This window comes from Eucyclogobius newberryi, unplaced genomic scaffold, assembly GCF_026437365.1.
Source record: "Eucyclogobius newberryi isolate DKJ021-1_F unplaced genomic scaffold, fEucNew1.0.hap1 SCAF_7, whole genome shotgun sequence".
In the NCBI taxonomy this organism is placed as follows: Eukaryota; Metazoa; Chordata; class Actinopteri; order Gobiiformes; family Gobiidae; genus Eucyclogobius; species Eucyclogobius newberryi.
This window is the reverse complement of record NW_027316389.1, coordinates 10056264-10079668: the sequence shown is the minus strand read 5'-3', so window position 1 is coordinate 10079668 and position 23405 is coordinate 10056264. Positions and strand designations below refer to the sequence as shown.

Sequence of the window (23405 nt, the reverse complement as noted above, 5' to 3'; positions counted from 1 at the left end):
AATTACTTTATTATGGTAATTGAAGCCATTGATTGATAATACATTACGTAAAAAGGTAAAAGCTCTCTATATATTCGTATTATGTGCATTTTTAAAGTCTGAGGGTTAATTGTAAAAGAAGAAAATGAACTATTTGTAAAGACTAGTAATATGGGTTTTATATTCCATGCTGAATGGCAGACCTTGAAGACAGAGATACTCTGGTCGACGGTCCACCACCTGCTTATCTCCATGGATATGTTTTTGTTTCATTATTGTGTATCTTCATGGAACAAATCCAGGACAAATCTATGGAGAAGCAACGAGCCCACTCACAGTAAGAATGCATGTTTTTAAAGGTGTTTTGTAGCAACAATAAATGCATTGAATAAATGCAACAACAAAAAAAGACAGTTTAATGCCAGATTGTGCAACATTCCAGGTGAAGCCATAACATTTCCATTGGGACAAGCAGGTGGTGGTCCCTGCCCCAGAAGAGTTACACAGTGCAATTTTAAACCATTCACATCTTAAATATGGCTATAAATACGATTTGCAATCATGTATCAAAAAAACTGAAACAGATCTCCCTGAAAGCAATCTTAGTCAAATAACAAGCTGCTATTGATCAACCCTGTCTCATGTAAAACAAGACTGAGCCTGAAAAAGTGACGGGTACAAACACAGGGGTGGAATAAATGTGCATATCAAGACAGAATTTTACGCCCCAGAGACAGCACTACAGGCAAAATTGCTGATTTCTCTGTGACAAAATGGATTTTCCAATTTTCTTCAGATTGCTTTGTGCTTTCCCCAGGGCAGGTGAAGTGTCTATCCAAACACACTTACAACTCTAACTCAACTGTAACGAAAGACTTAACACCAACAAACTTTTCTATTTATTTTCTACTTTTTTATATGATATGCTAAACTTGCTGACCTTGCCTTTTATCCTATGGGGAGCCAAGAGGAATGGTTAGTTATTCACCTTATAGCTATACTGACCGGCCTGACCATTTCAGAAATCATACTTCCAATTGATATGATGCCAATCCTCTGCAGAAGCTATATGAAATTAGATCAGAAAGTTATAAGAGACGTAAATATGTTGAATATCTCTTGCTTGCGATCTAGTTGTTCAGTGTTGTTCAGAGTAAATACTTGACAGTGATTAATGTCACAATGTTTATAAAGTCAAATCTGTGCCAACTGCAATTAACAATGGGAAAAATATCCAAATAGCAGTTCAGCCAAATGCATCCAGAGAGATTACGCATTTCAGAGCCAGAAACACAAATCTTGGAAAGCTCGTTCATAACCACTGCCGTCATCACCTATGGAGTATAAAGGTACCTCGGGAAACTGTTTTAGTTCACACATTCATCATGTCCACAAACAAGTTACTGTCTGGCCCAGTGCCTCGTTCCAACGCATCATATTCCAGCAACAGAACTTGGACATTATGTTTTTAAATCTTGGCTCCAAACAACTGAAGGTAGCTACTTTTGGGGATTTCTTTTCAAAATAGTCGACGCCGGCAGTATCTCCATCACATAAACATTCTCAGCAGTGATGGCATTTATTTCAAATCAATTACTCTCCTGTTGAACACTGGTGTATGTAGCGCTGTTCATCAGGCCGTGCAGTGGCCATGCTTGGTTCCGGATGGCAGGTTTTTGCAGGGCGCCTTGTTGGACACCGCCAGAGTCTGTGCATGAGCATGTATCACCTCAATTAAACTATGCGCTAAGTGTCTGACAACAGCTAATGCTCCTCTTCCAGCAGCGGGCCCAATCGATGTTCTGGCATTGGTCACCCTTTAGAAAAGCAATCATGCTGTTGTCTCGCCGTGGTATGAAAGGATTTTAAATATACACACACATAGTAGACTTTTTCCCATTAAAAACTGCCGTGGTACAACCCCAGTGAAAAGGGAAAAAAAATCAAACAAACTGTAAATGTGACATCAGATTAGGCCTGGATTGTTTTGCAAGTAACACATAAAAAAACAATGTGTCTTTCTATTAAGGAGTGCAATTAACACAATGAATTGCAAAGTGTAAATTCCTTTTAATCTTGTTTTTATGAGACACAATTAACCCAATATATTTTAATTGTGTGAACTATTTTGTCTGTCACACATCTGTAAATGATCTCACCTCTAACACTTTAGTAGTCATCTTGTACATTTCTCTCTCAAAACCCATTTTATCCTGTGTCAGTTCAGCGTTTTTTGAAAGATGGAATTGTAGAACCGGCTCAAACTCAGAGACACCAGACGCCGGCGACATAATCCAGAGTTACCTCCTGCCAAAGACAGCGCTGATCCAGGTGTTTGCCTTACCTCTCTGTCGAGCAGCTTGGCGGAGATGACGGTCACAACGTCTCCGCTCTCGGGGTCGATGTAGAACATGTTTGGAGAGGGTTTGTCGGGAGACTGTCTGATGATGTTGTAGCGCAAGGCGGCGTTGTCTGTCGCCGGGTCGTCTGCATCAAACGCCGTCATTCTCATCACAGTGGTTCCTGCAGGAGACAAGACGGACATGGCTATCACACTGATGTCACTAAATGCGTCTGCAGGATTCAAAAGAAGATACTGTTAGTGAACTATTAAAGAAAATGTGTCTTTCTTTCATATGTTTTGTACTATAACGAGCTGAAGGTGCACCACTTTTCTCAGTGAAGATGTTATTGCTTTGCCTAAAATGCTCCAAAGGGTATTATATTTATCCACAGCTCTCACTTTTAACTTGACAAATGCGTTACTCCATAAAAATACACAAGTTTAATACTGTATTGTGAGGCGAAGCAGTAACACCACCACCAGAAATGTGCTTTATGTTAAAAGTCATCTAAAATCCTATTGACTTCAGGTAAATTGCATTGATTGTGAATTGCATCTGTGTTGGCAGTCCTGTGAAAATATCTGTAAAAAGTTTTATTTACTGTATTTAAACAAATTCAGAAGTCCTCGGGGTCATTCTAACCCCTAACGCTTAGTGGCCTATTTTTTCCTAAAACGACCCCCAATTAAAACTGAAACTGTTCCTGAACTCTTTGGAGCACAAACAATTGGCTGGAGCCTTTGTGAAGCTGAGACTTTGTGATTCTGGCCTCTGATGTCTGGTTTATTCTAATTATAAGTAAAAACAAGCTCTGCACAGAGACATTTAAAATTATTTTTTTGACACTTAAATGAGCATTTGTTGGGTTTTGACAATTATTTTTTAAAAGCTGAAGGTAAATTCACAAAAAAAGGTTTTAGGAACTTGGAATAAAGCAAAAATATTCAGGAATCCATATAAAAGTCCTTTAATTTAGGCAAGGCAAGGCAAGGCAAGTTTATTTGTAGAGCACATTTCATACACAAGGCAATTCAAAGTGCTTCACAGCAGGAAAAATGCATTCAAATCACAAAGAAATTACAGAAATACACTAAAATTAACTAAATTAAAAATTATCAATCCAACTGATTTTCTAAACTAATAAAATCACAAACAAAAGAGAAGAGTGCAAAGAAAAAATCCTTTTAGTCATATGCGCAGCTAAACAAAACAGTTTTTAGCTTAGATTTGAACATTGTCAGAGTAGAAGCCTGTCTCACATCTTCAGGAAGACTGTTCCAGATTTTAGCTGCATAAAACTGAAACGCAGATTCCCCATGTTTTGTCCTGACTCTGGGCACCAGCAGGAGGCCGGTCCCTGAGGTCCTCAGAGTCCGAGATGGTTCATATGGCACTAACATATCCAAGATGTACTTTGGTGCTAGGCCATGGAGAGACTTGTACACAAGCAGAGCTGCTTTAAAGTCTATTCTCTGAGCCACAGGGAGCCAGTGCAGAGACCTGAGAACAGGACTAATGTGATCATACTTCCTGGTTCTAGTCAGGACCCGAGCAGCAGCGTTCTGGATGTACTGCAGCTGTTTTACAGCTCGTTTGGAGAGACCAGTGAGCAGGCCGTTACAGTAGTCTAATCTACTGGAGACAAACGCGTGGATAAGTCTCTCTAAATCTGGTTTTGACACTATATTTTTGATTTTGGCAATGTTTTTTAGATGGTAAAAAGCTGCTGATGTTATTGATTTGACGTGGCTATTAAAGTTCAAGTCTGAGTCCATTATTACCCCCAGATTTCTAATTTGGTTTGTAGGTTTTAGAGCGAGACTCTGGAGGTGACCGCTAACACTTTCTCTTTGTTTCTGTGGGCCAAAAACGATTATTTCAGTCTTGTCTGAGTTCAGCTGGAGAAAGTTGTTTTGCATCCACAAACTGATCTGTTGGATGCAGTGACAGAGTGAATCCACTGGTCCATAGTCACCTGCCGATAGTGAAACATAGATCTGAGTGTCGTCTGCATAATTGTGATAGGACACATTTTCACTGCGTATCAACTGACCTAACGGCAGCATGTAGAGTTTGAACAGAAGGGGACCCAGGACTGACCCTTGGGGCACTCCACAGGTCAGGGTCATGTGGTCTGAGACACAGCTACCAATTTCAACAAAGTACTTCCTGTCTTCCAGATAGGACCTTAACCAGTTTAGGGCAGTGCCAGTGATGCCCACCCAGTCCTCTAGTCTCTGTAAGAGGATCCCATGATCGACAGTGTCAAAAGCAGCACTCAGATCTAACAGAATTAAGACTGAGGCTTTGCCCGTGTCAGTGTTCAGGCGGATGTCATTTGTCACCTTGACAAGAGCAGTCTCAGTGCTGTGATGAGGTCTAAAACCTGACTGAAAAACATCAAATGAGTTGTTTATTAAGAGGAAATCTGTGAGCTGTTGGTAAACAACCTTTTCAAGGACTTTGCCCCAAAATGGCAGATTAGAGATGGGCCGGTAATGACTCAGTACTGCGGCATCAAGACTGCTCTTCTTTAGGAGAGGCTTTATGACCGCAGTTTTCAAAGACATTGGGAATGTTCCAGATTGAAGCGACATGTTAACTATGTGAGTGAATGGTGCTAACAAACTGTTCAGCACAGACCTTAGAAATCTGGTGGGTAACACATCAAGGCAGCATGTAGATGAACTCAGACTGGTGATGATCTCATGGACAGTTTTGTCAGTTACTGGTGCAAAGTGAGTCAGCTCTAAGTGTCTTGGTGGTTTTAGGGTAATTTTTTGCATTGTGGGATTTATAGCATTTTTAATGCCCTGAACTTTGTCATTAAAGAATAATGCAAACTCATTACACTTGGATGTGGAAATGAGTTCTAACGGCAGCTGAGCTGGAGGGTTTGTTAATCTGTTTACTGTGGCAAACAGGACACGCGAGTTGTTACTGCAGCTTCCAATTATTTCAGAAAAATATCTTTCCCTAGTTCTACATAAGATTAGGTTGTACATATTCAGCTTTTCTTTGTAAATCTCTTTTTGAACCTGGAGCTTTGACTTGCGCCATTTCCGTTCGGCCCTGCGGCACTCCCTTTTCTGTGCCCTGACCGAATCATCATTTCTCCACGGCGCCTTCTGCTTATTTTTAACCATTTTAGCCTTTATAGGGGCGATGGTGTCCAGAACATTCAAAACACTAGATGTAACAGAGTTCAACAAATCATTTACATTAGAACATGAGACATTTTCGAAGTTTATCATTTCCATAAACAGTGCACCTGTGCCATCACTTATGTGTCTCCTCTGAACAACTGCAGGACCAACCGGAGGTTTGGGAGAAACAGACAGGTCAAAGAAGACACAGAAATGATCAGACAGAGCAACATCGATCACATTAACATTTGAAATATTTACCCCCTTTGTAATTATGAGATCTAGAGTGTGTCCTTTGCTGTGGGTGGGGCCTCTCACATGCTGAGTAAGACTGAAGGTTTCAAGGACAGCATCAAGCTCTTTAGCGTTTCTGTCACAAATATTATCAACATGCACATTGAAATCACCTGTAATGACCAAACCATCAAAGTCTGTGCATATGACTGAAAGCATCTCAGTAAAATCATCAATAAAACGTTGGCAGTGCTGGGGAGGCTTGTATAAAACAATGAAGAGAATGGATGGAGACCGTTTAGCTCCATTTTAAAGGATACATACTCAAATGATGAAAACACCCCAAAAGACAACCTGCGGGTAATTATTTCATCTCTAAAGACAGCACAGACTCCACCCCCTTTTTTGTTTTCTCGTGTTTCAGATTCAAACTTAAAGTTGGGTGGAGCAGATTCTATCAGAACTACATTTCCTGTGTTTTTGTCAAGCCATGTTTCAGTTAAAAACATAAAATCAAGATTATAAGAAGAAATAAAATTATTAATTAAGAGAGATTTGTTACATAAGGATCTGACATTTAGCACAGCAAGTTTCAGACTAGTTTCAGTGAGACTGGGCTTTATCTTTTCACAGGGAATATGAATCACATTTCTCAGATTGGGCCTGACTCGCATTTTGTTTTTCCATCTCTGTGATGATGTGACTACAGAAATAGCACTAGGGGGGGCTCTTTTTACATAGGGCCCCGGGTTGGTTTGATTTTTAATATGACAATAAGTCCCGGCAACGCTGAGACCCAGTGCATCCTAGCTATGGGAGATACCATAGCTAGGCGAGGTTGGATGGGTGGTGGGGCTTTTGTAGCCAAGGAGAGTTTGGGACCAGGTGAGAGACGAGGGGGGATGGGTGGTGGGGCTTTTGTTGGTGTAGTCGGCTTGTGCAGGGAAGAGTTGATACGTATTGACATAGCCCTTGCTATATTGGGCGTGAGTGGAGCCATCTTAATGCCTGATTTGATCAGACTTTCAAAATGGCTGGGAAGGCCCATGGGTGAGAGTGAAGATGAGAAGGAGAATGATGAATCTTTAGTGGGAGTAGATGTTGCAGGGGGAACCCAGGGCTGGTGTGAAGGCAGGGGCGATGACAGGGATGTTGTTGGGCTTGTCACAGATGGGTCCAAGGCCTTTGAAGATTGTTCCTTTGCTGGAGGCGGTGGAGGTGAATGTGGAGCAGCTGGAGCTGAATCCTTTGCTGGTGGTGGTGGAGCAGCTGCTGATGAATCCTTTGGTGGAGGCTGAGGTTGTGGTGCTTTTGATGTTGAAACATTGGCTCGGTCTCTGGCTGATGGAGCAGGAATTCTTCTCTCATTCCTCTCTTCTCTAACTATCTGCTCAGGACCCTGTCCAGGCCCAGTCCAATGCCTCAGAGCGTGGAGCAGGTTCTCTGTCAGCACCCTCACTCCACCTCTGCATAGGTGGGGGCCATTTCTCTTAAACAGGTCCTCTCGTTTCCAGAATAGATAGAAGTTCTCAATGTAGTGTAGTCCTCTCGGGGGACACTCTTTGGACAGCCATGTGTTCAGCTGAAGAAGCCGGCTAAACTTGTTTATCCTCCTGTCGATGTTTGGAAGAGGTCCACTTATGAATGTTTTGATTTCCATTTTATCAAGCACGTCGAATAACTTCAAGAAGTCTTTTTTCAAAACTTCAGTCTGTTCCCGCCGCATGTCCACTGCACCCACGTGCACAATCAGCTGTTTAGCTCCTCCATGCTTAGCCATAATATTTGGAAGGAGTGACGTTATCTCAGAAACAGTGGCGCTTGGAAAAGAATGTGTGTTTATCTTTTCATGCGTCACGTGACTTATCGCGCCGTCCCCAACTAAAACAATGACCTTGGCTTGTGGCACAGATCCTTCTCGCTGTATTTTAGCCACGTCATCTTTCCTTTTTTCATTTAATTCCATCTCTGAAAGTGGTAAAAATCTGTTTGTGAGCTGTATTTTAGGTGACTTCACCTTATCTTTGTATCGTTTAGGCTTTGCTCCAAGTTTGTTCCAAGAAACAGCCTGGTCTTTCTGGTTTTTAGACAGTTTTGGAAACGACACAGAGTCACTGCGGTTTAGGTTGAAAGTAGCAGTTTTTCTTGTAAAAAGTGTGCTCTTCTTACCGTCGGTTGACACAGGAATGGTATCGTGAAGAACTTTTTCAGATTCCAAAACAAATATCCGTGTTTTCAGCTCATTAATTTCTTGTTGATATTTCCGACAGCGTTCACAGTCTTTCTCACTTCTTCTCCCGGACATGTCGCTGGCGTCAGATATGTCGTTAAAACTGGAAAAATGTTCTTAAAATCCTTGGTTTACTTGAAAAAGTCTAAAGCAAAAATGTTTGGAAGACAAAAACTGATTAAAAAGCAAAATAAATAAGGAAAGCAGCGATAGCAAGCGGAGCGAGCGAAAAAGCGTGTGCACTCTTCGGAAGCAGGGTTGTAATTTATCATTTTATTTGTACAAAATAACCCTACTTCATCCAATAATTGTCCTGAATTTAGGAATTAAGTCTCCATAATTGAACAAAATGAATCATATTGATTCACCACGGACACCACTGTTCTCTACTCCAATTATTGTGTTTTCTACAATTAAAAAGGTAAAAAAAAAACACACAAAACAAACACTGGGAAAGACATGACTTAGGAGTACAAAGGTAAAAACAAAAGCAACGTTTGTGTGCTTTTGGATTGCGGGACTGTGTCAGCACGAATAGACTAAAATATGATTGTGCAGATATCATTCTGATTGCTGATAGCAATAACGCTACAGTACAGGTTCATAACGCTTGAAAACAAACATAACATTGTTGAAAAAGGAAGAAACTCTAGCAATTTGAATGAATAAAAAGGTTCTTATTATTATTATTATTGCTCATCCCGTGCGAATGCTCAAAACAAAAAAACAAAAAAAAACACTGACATAGTGCGGTAAGTTCAATTTTACAGAACAAATCCCATCCGTAATTGCCAACCTCATACTTTAGATCAGGGGTGGGCCAACTGCGGCCCGCGGGACACATGTGGCCCGTTTGTTTTTATAATCCGGCCCGCCAAACATGCCAAGTAATATTTAAAAAGATATATATATTATTATTATTATTTTTTGCCCTTTGGCATCTGTCTGCACTTATATCCTTAATAAATATGACGTGAAATGAATTAAATAATATATTCAATAGCCTATATTTGACAGAAAAGTGATATTTTATTTGATATTAAATTTTTTGTATTTAATTTTTTTTTCACACCAATGATCGCGGGCCGGCCCTCCGCTACTTGCCTTGATTCGAATAAGGAACCATGGAGGAAAATAATTGCCCACCCAGATTCAAGCTCAACCTACAATATGACAGCGTTGGAAAATATATAACACAACAATCAATGCTTTCACTCAAAATGTGCTGTCCTTGCATTGCATTTCGTTGGAGTCAGGTGATCTCAAAGCGCCGCACATTTCCATCGCACAAGCACATTCTTCTTCAAAAGGCAGCGATTTCAGAGGTACAAACTGCACATTTCCAGAGCTGCGGTGTCGGACTCGGCCACAGACAGCTGCTTAAAAAGTTTGCCTTTGCTATTAATGTGTTTTCAGCGGCATGTCGCCTCCAACAGCGGGGGGGGTGTGTTTTATTTGGTAATGGGAAGAAAAATTAAAAACCCTGCACACTGCGGCTCATCTGAAATAGAAATCAATCCAGAACACATTCTCAATCTGTCTGCGTTAGCAATGGGATTGGCTCATGGCGGACCTCATATGCAGTATATGAGAACACAGGTGCCACTTACTCCAATCTCCTCACACACTCAACACGTGGAAGACTGAAGACTGGGAGGCAGAGAGCTAAGAGTTGTTTATTTCAAGTGCTGCATGCGCCAAATAGAAACGTGCAATCAATGTCGTTATGGATTGCTCGACGGATGAGACTTTGTAGTACATGTTTGCACAACCGTTAAAGAGGTTGTACCCAATTTTTTACATGTAATACAGTAAAGATACAGACATTTTGTTATTATTTGGGTTAAAATAAGTCCACTGTTTGCTCTTTGCATTTAATTATAGAGCTTTTTATTATCCCCGAAGCAGGAAGTGCACTGTTCGCATGCTAGTTGCTGTTTGCTTTATAAAACTCATCACAGTCAATATTTGTATACATACAGATATGTTGAGAAGACATTAGGTAAATGAGCAATATATGGAGACCATTATTAAGACATTTTTCAGATTTTTTAAATAATTCAATATGGTCAGACATTTTCTTTTTTTCTTTTTATTCCATTAATGTTACATTAATTATAGAATAAGGTCGACACATTTGATGTGAGTCACATTTGTAGTGTGTATATACCTGAGGCTTGTATATTTAAGTGCAATGCAAGACTGTATACGCCGCACAGGATATTCAACACATTTTTATTCAGACCGCATAAAGATCCCAGAACCAGCTCTAGTGTCTGAGGATTTCTGCTTAATACGTCTACTTAAATAGCCTGTGCTGCTCTGCCACAGTTCATTATCCAAACTACTGACAGAAATGGACCAGGAAATGTAAATTTTACTTTAAACAACACAGGTTCTTTTAACGCAAATAGGGGGCAAGGGAGCGTGCATGTGTTTTATCCCCTTTGAATTTGCACTTCAAGGTGAACTATTAGGTGAAGTAAACGGGTTATCCTCCTCAGCCCCAGTAATTACACAGTGGCGTCTTCTTCATTACCTTGACTCTGTTCCACTTCACACCTCACCAGGAGATAGATGGAGCCCCATGTGCATACAGTTGCATACATATATATATATATATATATATATATATATATATATATATATATATATATATATATATATATAAACATACAAGGTGATTATCTAGGAAATGAGGGGCTACTTTTAAAATCCAAGGTTAATGGGAATATCCAACCACTTTAAACCAAAACATTAAACAGAACCAGGAGGTATTGCAATGAATACATTGCTGTATGATTGTTGCTATAGACTTTCAGACTTTCACAATGTACTTAATCTAGTGCGAAATTATGTGTCTCTTGAATATGCACGTATTGGCATAATTCAAATGTTTCCAAACATTTTAAAATGAATTAAAAAGCCAACAAGACACAAAATTGACTACGCACAGTGACAATTTCAGCAACCCATGTCCAAAGCCATGGTGGTGTATCCTCTACACCAGGGGTCCCCAACCTCTGGGCCGGTCCGTAAGGTGTTTGCTACCGGGCTACACAAAAACTGTAAATCATTTATCAGCGACAGCATTTTCTCCGACGTAACTTTGGCCTGTTCCTCATGACACACTAATAAGCTTGTCCGTAGATATATAATGAAAAGCCTTATAGGAAATTGCCAACGAAATCCATTAGATATAATGGCAAGTATATTATATCTCTGCTCTTGTCCTGCGTGATGACATAACTGATACGTGCATTATACATGATACGTCATCGCGAATGCGTCACATTAAACACGTTGCCCAAAAATAGACACACAAGAAAACTAGTCTTTGGAGATCTTTTTGGTGGTCTTAAACGTATATTTGAGGCAACAACACTGCCGACATTCTGGATGAAAATCAAGCCAGAATATCCTGACTAGAACACTAAAAACCTTACTACTGTTTCCAACATCCTCTTTGTGAAGCGGCTTTTCTGCAGTGACAGCAACAAAGACAAAACTACAGAGCAGACTGGACTTGAGAAACACACTGCGGGTCATTGTCTCCCATCACTCCTGGATAGGACCACCTCATCGCACAGAATCAAGCGCAGGGCTCCCACTGATTCAGCCGTGTGGTGAGTTGTAATTTTTAGGCACTTATTTTTGCCAAATTTATCTGGCCGGTCCGTGAAAATAAAACCTACATTATATGGTGGAAAAAAAGGTTGGGGACTCCTGCTCTACACTACTTCTCACACAGAATAGAATGGACTGTTGGTTTCCATTTGATTTCTCTGCTCACACAGTCAAGTTTAACTGGTGTCAGCTGTGAAGAACACGGCATGCTGGGTAATATGAACCTGTAACCGCCAGGATCCTGTTCTGAACCAGAGCATAGCACACAACTGACTTGTTTGACACCTGCTGGTTTCTTTTTATAAATCTGCTCAAAGGGTTTGTTTAATTTGTGTCTGCTGGGACGTTTCTGTGAATGTTGTGAAAGGTTCCAGTTCAAATGTGAGTGAATCATAGCTTTTTTATGTTAAGAGTTCTACGTTTAAAGATGTTTTAATGAAGTTCAAGGGTACATTTTGAATAAAAGTGTAAGGGTAAAAGTGTAAATAAGAGAACTTTGCTGGTTATTTGTATACACTGTAATGAAAATGGAAGTGCATTTTAATGAATAGGTAAAACAAATCTGTGATCTGAAAAGTAATAGCAAATCCTTCTTATTCAGCGAGCGAGGTTGAACATTCATTTTCACCAACAAAATCAGGCTGAGTCGGCGATTAAGGGTTTCGGTGCTTTAATTGTGCTCTCCAATGGTGAAAACAAGTGCAAGAACGGTGCTCAGACAATATTTACAGTGACCACAAACGTTGAGGCAAAACCACATAAATAAATGAATAAATAAATATATATATAGGCTTGTCCAGACTTCTCCTTTACGTCTCTCTCAAAAACAAAACCACTGCACAGATGTTACCTCCACTGTAACTCACCACACACTGAGGCAGCGCTGAAGCGCTCGCCTTTAAACCCCCGTTAGCCCCTCCCACATTACAAACGGACATATGGTGTAAATATAATTTTTCATATTATGAAAAATAATATTTACACCATTTCTACAAATAAATGGATACTTTTTCACTGTCCAACAAACACGACACTGTAATATTTATCATACAAAAATATCAAACGAAATAAACAACCTTGCAATATGGACGAAGCAAAGATAATTGTCTATGTAAATTGTTTGTGGCTCACATGACCACCTAAGCCCGCGTGACGCATTTAACCAAACACGGATGTGTCCGGGTTTGCCCAGAATGCACTATGGGAGGAGAGGAGAAGAAGCAGCACACAGTTACGTGTATGTGTGGATGTGGCGTGTTTGGTATTGGTAAACTGATGCTTCTAAGTGTGCACTCTTAGATGCGGAAAACGCGCTGTAGGAAGTGTGGTAAACAGGGTTAAAAATGTGTATTTGCGATGACATGATTTGGCGTGGCGCGCACAACAGGGAAACGGGGGCGCGCATCTTCACGCGCTCTCCTCCGGGACCACGCAGTTCGGGACGGAGCCGCTCCGTCACAAACAGTATAAGACTTGTGCCTCTTCTGAGTGACTTATGACACTATATCCGACGACAAACAGTAAGTTGATACTGTAAGTAGGCCTCTGATTTCAGTTGATTAAGTTGACATTCAGGCAATACAAACAAGTGATAACAGAAAGGTGTTGAAAAATTCAAGCTCAAAAGATCAAAAAATGTAAGCCGATCCTAGCCTGACCTTTGAAACTAATTAGAAAGTGAGAGAGTTTGAGACATGCAGAAAGAATCTTGTCATATCATTCGCTAAATCCGCCATCTTTGTTACAAGTAGGCATGCAACAACTCCATGATTGACATTAGCCAAAACAGAAAAAATGCTCTTTTGTTACATAAAAAAGTAAAAAAAAACAACGACAAAAAAAGAGCTGTCCATCAAAAACTTGTGATTGATTCAATTGATGTATTTATTTATCACACAATATAACACAAATGACAGTAAACATATAAATACACTTGCATACTTTTAGTTAAACGTCAACTTCAGTTTACATTTTATAATCACATTGGTGCACACTCATATATAAAGAGAATGTATTTGAGTTGAGGTGAGACGACACAAGAACAATCTCCAGATAAATCAGGGTTAAAACATAATCTAGTTTGTTAAGATTAAACATTGGACAGATGAGAACACATCTTGGGATCCATGGAAAGAGTAAAAGATGCAGGAGTGGATAATGTGCACGGACTGAAGCTGGGCTCAGATATCACTGCTCATCTCACACACCTCAGAGGCCAAAATATCATGGCAACAGAGCTGCTCCACGGGAATAAGAATGAATGCTAAACCATACAATAGAAGAAAAATAGTAAAAATGTGTTAAACTATTGGCAATTCATCACAAGAGTACTTATACCTGTTTTTTAAAGCAATACAATATGTTTTGAGTGCAATTATCAGAAGAAAAACACACCTCAGTTTTTAGTTTATATTGGTTGAGTTATCGCTAAACTCTGCAAATACAAAGACTTATTGGATAGCTAAATATGTAGATGTGAGTGGATCCTTGAATGTTTTTTTTCAATACGCTCTAAATTAATTGTTTGTATTTCTGGCAGTCCTTATGTGCTGTACACTTATGTTCAGAAGACTAAAAAAGAAATATCTAATTAGAGCTTGTCAATGATTGCCCATGGATGCTATGATGAAGATAAAAGGACATTTGAAGTGGGAGCTAAAAACTAATCCCCCTGAGAACACATTTAATACAAACAGTTATTTCAGTGCCACCTTTGATGTCCTTCTCGAGGGACATTTCTCTTTTGCTCCCTGCCTCTCATAAACTGAAAACCCACCCATGTACTCAACATCAGAGGGGCTGTCTTAATAAAGTCTGCTTTCCAGGCATTACTTAAACTTAAATATTATGATGTTGGGGAACTTGTGCATGCTTCTTTTGAAGGCACAGTTAGTGTCAAGGGAACGTACTGTGTATCTAGACTAACACATACTACTATTCATTTCAACAATTGAAGTTTCCTTTAATATTTCATTATTGTAAATACAATTACAAAATTGTCATACATTTTCTTCAAATAACTTAAGAAACACTTCATTTGAAGTAACAAAGCGCCTTCTCACTTCTTACTCAGTGTTTTTTAATTTGTTTATAGTGATATTTTTATATTTGAATGGTGGACATGATTTTCTGAGGTTCATTACTAACCAGAGCCATGACATCTCACTGTGACATTCACGTGTCACAAACCTTTCACAAGGAGGCAGGGACATCGGTACACTTTAATGCACACGTCTATGTGTGATTACTGCCTCCATATTTGTACTTTAATCACAAAGTGTTGACTCCTACTTCTTACTATCAAATTATCGGCTGTTGCTCTCTGATTTCCGTTTGCCCACATAGAGCTGGGGACGAGGTTGCCTCTCTAATGTGCAATTCTTTTTCATAACCTTTGTTATTTTTTTGCTGTAACTGTGTTAAATTTAGCTGCCTCTTGGCCAGCAATTTCTTGGAAAATTGTTTTTTAATCTCAATGGGACTCTGCTGGTTGAATAGAAACAAATGTTAAGACTGCCTGATTCAACTGTTTCACTAAAATATTCAATATGTATATTAAAAAATAAATGCTTTGTACAGTATCAGAAATTAAAAACAAAGGGAATAACAATATTTTTCATGAAACAAAGGACAGTATTGTACAATTGTCACATATTACAGTTACACAGCCCTGGGCTACACACATATACAGTATGCGTACATTATAATATGTTGAATCACGACTCTCATCTGATCACACCATGGTTCAGCCGATCCCCTCGTAAAGACAGAGTCTGATCCTCCCCAAACCTGTAGTGAGGACCTCGAAGAAGTGGACCAATGAGGCATTGGAGGAGCTGTGTGCATGTCATACAGACTGGGAGGTTTTCAGAGGTTGGATGAGTTTGGATGAGTACACGGACACTGTGAGGACAGTATTATACCATCACACACTAAAGTCACTCTCAATAATGACTCTGGTTCACACCAAAACTGAGACAGTTAAAACTGAAGCAGAAGGAGGCAGCGCACAGGGCTGGGGATAGAGAGTGCTACAAATATACAAAGTATGGATTTATCATGGAGGTATCGAGAGCTAGATCACAGTACAATATGTGTCTGAAGCAGCAGTTCTCTGACAACAACTCCACCTTCTCACCAACTACCAGAGCCCCCGATGCTGTAGATCAGGGGTGCCCCATACGTCAATCGCGATCGACCGGTCGATCGCAGAGAAAGTGGGGTCAATTGCGCCGCAAAGCGCCACAAAGCGTATAATACAGTATGACATTCATTTGCAGGTGTTTTTTATTGCTCAAAAATCCCTTAAAAAACAACCCGACCGGTATGTTGCCCTGGTGACGTCACCTGCTTTTTCTTCATGGAGATAGATACGTTTCCATCCAGTCCAGACAGTAGTGGACCTTTTGAGTGGAGCTGGTATCTGTTACATTGATGACATCTTCCAAATCCAACCCAGTGTGATAAACTGCACATTCAGATTTATCCCTCAGCCGACAAAGTTTGCTGAAGTTTGGTGGCACCTCGCTCACATCACTGCTGAACGGACTTTTTATTTAAACTCACCTTGGCAATGCAATAATCCTATTCTCACAGGGGGAATGCAAATCCAGCCAACAGGGAAACTTTTTATAAATTAATTTAGCTGCTCCAATAACAGTCAGTTTTGGAGCTGAAAATAGGGGGCCTATTGTGCAGCCCGTGTGGGGTGGAAACTACAGTAAATATGAAATAATGAGGCCCGGGCTGACAGGAGGACGGTGAATGGTCTCAAATGTGGTTCAGATGTCCTTTTCTGCCTCCTCCACAATGCACATAGCCCATTCACTCACACATTCTGCAGCTGGACCATTGGCAACGGCCTGATAATGAAAATGGAGACTGGCTACAGCTCCATGCAATCCACAGGGAGGTAAAGCAAAACAGTGTTATAGGATTTTCAGCGATGGAAAACACTTCTGAAAGTATTAACAAAAAGTCAACAAACACAGCTTTTCATACATTCATACTTTTCATACTAAATCGGTATTGCAATATTGGTCAGATCATTGCTTTATTTTACAATACTGTTAGTAACCGCTGCAGGTGAATACATTGGCGAGCTCCTGAACCAGAATCTCTTTTTCTTTTTTCAAAATTAAAAACATGAAACAACAAAAACAAACAAAACAACAAGAGAGGGGGAAAAAAAGATATATAAGTCCCATTTAGACCACAATCTTGAACCACAATCAAGGTAAGAATTAACTAACTGGAAGCTAAGTGATCCTGGGTCATCTACATGATATTTAGCACATCTTTGGTGACTGACACTGGAATCAAGCAGACATTATTTTCACCTCAGTTGAACAATGACACACTCACTAATGGGCATATAAATAATAGTGAGGCTAATGAATAGAGTAAGCTGACAAACAACCCAGTTTAAACTGTGCAATCAGAGCTGCCTAATTAAATTGCATCTTAAATTCATAATTGAAACATAAATTAATTAAATTAAGCCAGCTCAATAAAAGGGAGCTTCGGCAAGGATTGCGTTCAGCGTGACGAAACAGTCATCCACTCCGTTAAACGCCATGTATGATGCTGCCAAATAACAGACAAATTTGAAGAAAAAAAAATGAATTGAGAAGGAAGGAAGGTGAAAGCAAAAGTGGAGCCCGTGGTCATTGGAGTGGCTACAGTTAAAAAACTAAACTAAACAAAAAAAAATGTTTATACTAACCTATACTAAACTAAGATAAACAGATAGTGAATATGCCGGACTACGTTTTGAACTGTACATTTAATTGGTCTTCAACATTGCCCAAATCTAATAATGATCTAGTCCTATTCACTAACAGTGCTATTATTATAATCAGGGTTGTAGCCACCACTCCATTTGCACTAAGCTGCCTGCTCTTCCGCTCTGTTGGAGGTTAGAGGTCCCTTAGCTGAGCCACACACTGAACCTGAATTTCTCTGACCCAAAAGAATCTGAGGCAGAAAACATTAAATAGCAGTTGAGTGAGAAAAGAGGCACCAAATTTGTGTAAAATGCAGTGGGTGTAGTGGGTGACTCCTTACCAGATTTCTTAGCTGTTAATACCTGTTTTACCCATTGAGTGAACCAGAAAACCTATTGTAAGTGTCAGATTTGAGCTAAGTGCTTCTCGGGCTGTAAAGGGCAAAGCACCAAGCTGCAGCGATGAGCCAAAGCTGCGGATAGGTGAGAAGGTCTGGGTGTGAGATCATGAAGGATACACTCCACTGGCTGTGTACAACCCTTTTTAGACCAAGCACATACAATACACAATAACAATGTAGTAATCATAATAATGGCATACCAGGTTAACTAATTCCACTTATATTCTTCTCATATTCAACCAAAATAAACAGCTTGAATTGAAGTAAACGTTTAACCTGTTTCCTGGTGTACACGAGTTGACTCAGCTGGGTGTCTGGCACACAAATGCAGCAATAATGAGTGTCGCCAATACTGGCCCTGGGAGTATTGATTAAGAGGAAACTTGATCTGCCTCACCACATGATCCCATCATCATTAAAGAAAATCACATTACCCCGTGGATGCCACGTCCGAATGTTGCATGTTTTTTAATGTTCCGCCAAAGCCAATGGCACCAGAGGATCGTTCATCTGAGCTCAATGGCAGAAAATAGTTTTTTGACTAATTCATCATCGAGCACAATACAGCTTCAGGTGCTGTTACGGGTGGATAAAGATTAGGTAGATAGTTAGAGAGAATGATGGGGATACTTCAGGTAGATTCCCACTTGAAACTCGTGAAACATCCTGACTCATTTCTGATTTGGACCAAACGCACTATTGTCTTGAGTGAAGTGCGAATGCTTAACCAAACTGGATTCAACAGGAAGGAAGCAAAGATTAGACTGCAAACATGTGGATATCCTGTATTTGTATGTCTGGTATGTCTTGAAATGACTGCACTAAACTTATGCCGGGTGTACACTGACTCCAGTCGGGTGTGGTTCGGGACCCGGGTCTGCAATAAGAATCCGCAGCGGCCTGCTGTGGCTTCCAGGTCATTGGAAGAGTATGCTCACGTAAAACCATGTGAATCACAGTGACATTCTTCTAAAATAGACCTCAATGGACCAAAGTTGGTGTAACAGACAATCTGCAAGTAACACTGAACTGCAGCCGCACTGGAGTCAGTGTACACCCAGAGTTCGTACATATTCTCTTTGAGTTGCACCTATTTCTGCTGAAGTCAGTGCTATATATCACAATAAGACCAGGAAATGAAAAAAGGATAGTGAAAATAAACATTTAAAATATACAGCACAGAACAGTGGATCTCACCAAGGGGCTAAATTGAGGCTAAACCAGATCTAAAATAGGACTACACAATTACAATAGCTAACCCTGAGGGCAAAAATGCATATTAAACTTTTATATTAAGTAATCCGGATATCATCTGTTACATTCACCACTGTTTGAGCAGCACTAATGTAGAACATTTAATTATGTGACCTGTAAAATCTATAGAGTGAGATACAGGGGTCAGCGTTACATTACTTTCAAAGCATTCATTGAAGCTTTCTGGTAATTGAGACAATAACTGCTTACAGTCTCTCTGTAATAATCAATACATTTATCTTCACATTTATATTCATTACTTTCCTCGACAGTGTTAAAGGAAGGTGCGCTGAGCCAAGGTTGAAACTGAAAGGTGAGGCTTCCATCTGAACTCCAACTCTAACTATGGACTAAAGGCTCAGAGCTGCTCATTAAAATGCCAGACCTCTGAGAATGATTTAAATAAAAGATCACAACCTTTCACTCTGCATTTATTCAGGCTGAGCACTTACCGTTAAGAGATAGATTACCCAAAAGAGCTTTACAATCAGCACATCCACAGAAAAAGAAATTCTATTTAACTTAAAGAGTCTTTCAGTCGTTCTCCGTTCCATATACCCAGACACTGTATGAATTATTAACGATTCCCCTGTCAAGAAGTTTTTGCATTTGTTTGTATTTCCATAAGAATTCACCAAGTGAAGGAGAAGATAAAGCTAGATTTGCACAAAAATAAATGAAAAAAAAAATACCCTTGGGCAGTGAAACTGTTTAAAACAATAAATCAACTATAAAAACTCAAAATTACAGCAATGAGTCAGAGAAGAATTAGCATTTTCCACAGATGGTGCTTTCTCCATATCAATTTGTGGTTACATCAGTGTGTTATAGCTGCATAATTCTTTAGATGAGTAGAAAATGACGAACTAAAATAGGCCTTCAGGCTCGATGAAATTGGTTGGTAAAACAATTAGTAAAATGTTGTAGGTCAAGTAAAGTCTTACCCACAGTAAAGAGGCCCAATATAATGTAGCAAATGTCAACTAAATTCACAATAAAACTGAACATTTCACCTTTTTGCATTAGTTCAAACTAACCCTTGTGAGGCGTGGCTGGTGCAGGACTAGGCTTATACAAAAAATGCATCCATGCACAAAAGGGTTTGAGAGAGCTAGGAACAGAGTCACAAGTAGCTTTATCTAATTTTAAATAGCACTGTTTGAAAATCAAGTATTCTTAAACTACAGTGTAACCAAAAGTGTTTCTCAGCAACCAATATGCCACATGCTTTTTGTTCATATGTCTGTCTACAGTCCAAAGAGACAACAGGTGTGTACTGTTCTTTTTGTCATTAAATGCTATGGATATGAGGAGGATATGGAGTGGGGTGCACAGCTCATGTTTACAGAGTGGCAACAAATGATTTTGTCATTTGATAATTACAGGGGATGTTTTTCAAAAGGTCAATTTTCCAATTAATTTGGTGCATCGCTCAGAGATTGTTTGTGAGCTAGCTCCTCATTTAGCATCGCAGCTGTCCACAGGGATTTGGATTGGAAATGTATAACGTTTTTAGTGATATTTAAACGTTAAAAGTAATATTGTTCAAATTATGGGTAAAATCTTTATCTATATCATCTAATATAATACATCTAGTTAAAATACAAATCAATAGAGTGGAGAGGTGGGCCACATGAAAGGCTCTAGCTTGGAACCACCTAATGAGACATTAACAGGGGTGATTTCTTTTGAAGTTAAAATCAAACAAATGCTTCAGTATAATTTGAAGGTTTTCACCACAATAAACAAACAAGCAACACTGAAATGTGGCATTAATTTGCAAAATGTAACAATACATCTACATATGTGTTGATGTAAATAAGAATGTGGGAACAAAAAGCTCTGCTCACTGGAAAAATCACGTCAATTCCAACGGGGGTGTCAAAGATGCTTAAACCCGGCCTGCAAAACATTTCTAATTGATATTTATTTATTTCTGACAGATATATAGCGTTTTTATAGCACTACGAGTCCCAAAATCCTTCGCAGCGACCGCCCCTCGCTGCCATGCGGTTTAAGTTTCTCCTCAGTGACAGTGACAACTCGCACGGAATTTTACAGACTTGACTTGAACAGAGGTCTGAGCAGGCAAAGAGTTGCATGGGAAACATGTGGAGGAAAGAGAGGAGATGGTGTTGTTAAAGCTGTGCTAAAAGCAGCGCTAATATGGAGCTAACAGCAAGTAAAGCACTTCACTGAGGACAGCTCTGTGAGAAAAGCATTCAAACCAGTGCAAACCTGGACAGATCAGGAGGAAAACACACAGGTCAGGTCTCACTGCAGTGTAATAAAGCATTAACATGACAAAGTAAAGCTGCTGTGAGCTCTGACAGGCCTGTCCAGAATCCGAGCTTGACACTGTGTGAATACCATCACAATGAACTCATTTGATTTACTATGTGAATAGTTTATTATATATAGAAAAGTCAGTTTGAGCAGCAACAGTCAACAGGTCTTTGATATCAACATTTCCTTTCAGAAATCATATCACAAGTCCATATTCCTGTACCTGCTGCTGATGCCTGAATATGGACTCAAAGTCTTTCACATGGAGCAGATTTGTCGAACAGTGTCCATAACTATATAAAGCTATGTATTTGTTATTGTTTTATCTTTAACGTTATCTCATGTTTTATTTTTTACCTTATGTTTGGCCCGCGAGTGTCGGAATTCGGCCCACGGCCCAAAACCTCTGCTATAGAGTGTAGTTCTTATATCAAAACAGATTCCTGACAAAGTTTACTTCAAAGTGGCAACATTTTTGCCAAGACTAATATTCTATCTATACTAGTGTCAGACAACTCAAAAAAGCCATTTTCTTTTAGGCAATAACTGCCGGCATGGCACGGCCTATTGTAACAACCTTCAATAGTTCCTGTATCTCGTGTGGGATTATACATACAGCTGAACCGTCTCCTCTGTCCAGAGTCGATGTCAGTGCTAATGACTCCGCCGACTAAATCAAGACAAAAGATATTTCCCCTTTAAAAAGACACTTCAATTAATTACCCCAGAAAATCCCTGTAATTCTGTCCTACTGGCTCAGTGAATAAAACTGGAAAGATATTAGCGGGCATTCATCTGATGTGAGCAGAAAGAGCAAGCAATCAGTCCCTAGCATTGGCTTATAGCAGCTAGAGGGATGAACATGAGCCTGCGGAAGTTGAGGTCATGGACATATATAGAGACTTCCTGTTCATTTTGTATCTTAATTTCACTTGGCCAGTTCCATCAAGAGTATATATTACACTTTAAAAGTATGTTTTGTGTTCAAATATATTTGAATATATGAATTAATATATTAATGAAAAAAATAGCATGTTCATGTTATTTGTTATCAATATGGATAAAGCTTAATATTATACACACAAGATAAAACTATGAAATATCTGAGGGAAAGGGGATTATACAGTACATGGAGGGGATAAAGCCGTCAGACTTTTAACAGGGCATTGGCCTAACAATGTGTAAAAAGGAACCATGAGGCAAAGGACTGTGGGAGAGGAAGATAGAAGGTATGAAATAAGGATCAGAACACTTTGTTCTCAATGACAAGATTATTTCTGTAATAATGTACCGTCCGTGCTTGAAATAGACCAGGATGCACCACTACTCAGTACCACCACTTCTAAAAATGCCCCTTTTGAGTACCACGACTTCTCTGAGCGGTCAGTGCGTTCTCCCTGGGGCTTTAACCGTAGAGCTCTGCACGGAGCTGACAAATGCCCGGAGCACGTCTGAATCTCTCCACTTTACACAGCGCTCTTTCTGTGAGCACGGTCTCCTGTTCTGTTCTCTAATGCTGTCATTGGTTAGTTTGTCTTGTGCTGGCGTTTTGATTAGACGCCTGTGGAAAGTAGGCAGGACTGTGCCGCTCCGTGGTTGAGTGGATAGCACACATGCGCTCCATGTAAGCAATCAGCAGCAACATGAGTTCAAATCTGACTCTGAACAGTTTGCTGCAACGTTCTTCAACAAAATGTCCTGTCTACTAAAGCCTATGGGACAAAAAATCCTCACAAAAAAATAAAGTAGTCTAAAGTAGGACTAAACACCATCAGCGTTGGATTCAGCTCATGCAGCTTGGCTCGTTGGTATGATGAAAATAAAAAACAATAAAGGGCACTTTTGTTTAAAGTACAGAGATGAAGCAGACTCCAGACAGAAAACAACCTTCCCCACTGAGGACACAGGCACTGAGGAGATGTAGAGGACATGTGAACATGAGTAAGCCTTTGCTAATGTGAGGCTAAATGACAACGGTTTGTAAACTGAAGCGTGCAAACATCAAAAGAGAATTTTCTTAACAAAGCTAAAAGTGTGAGCTGAGATTCAGAAGACTGAGCTAAAGCCTGAGTAATATGTCTTCTATTCAGACTGATCTGACTAAAGCTGCAACTTCTGCTTATGCCCTCCTCCTGCTGTTGTAAACTCTCTCCTCACTGTGTCCCAGTCACTTGGAGA

General features: G+C 39.8%; 2 protein-coding genes across 3 annotated transcripts in view; both read right to left on the bottom strand.

Moving 5' to 3' along the window:
• The window catches only part of ferry3 (FERRY endosomal RAB5 effector complex subunit 3), a 452554-nt gene that overhangs the window by 6635 nt on the left and 422514 nt on the right, over nt 1–23405 (bottom strand). The gene's annotated exons all lie outside the window — the stretch shown is intronic.
• cdh13 (cadherin 13, H-cadherin (heart)) overlaps nt 1–23405 on the bottom strand; it is a 352261-nt gene that overhangs the window by 129863 nt on the left and 198993 nt on the right. For both annotated transcript variants that reach the window (XM_072434742.1, XM_072434741.1), the window contains one exon: nt 2324–2502. In XM_072434742.1, coding sequence (XP_072290843.1) covers nt 2324–2502 — 179 coding nt within the window. The remainder of the gene's footprint in view (nt 1–2323; nt 2503–23405) is intronic.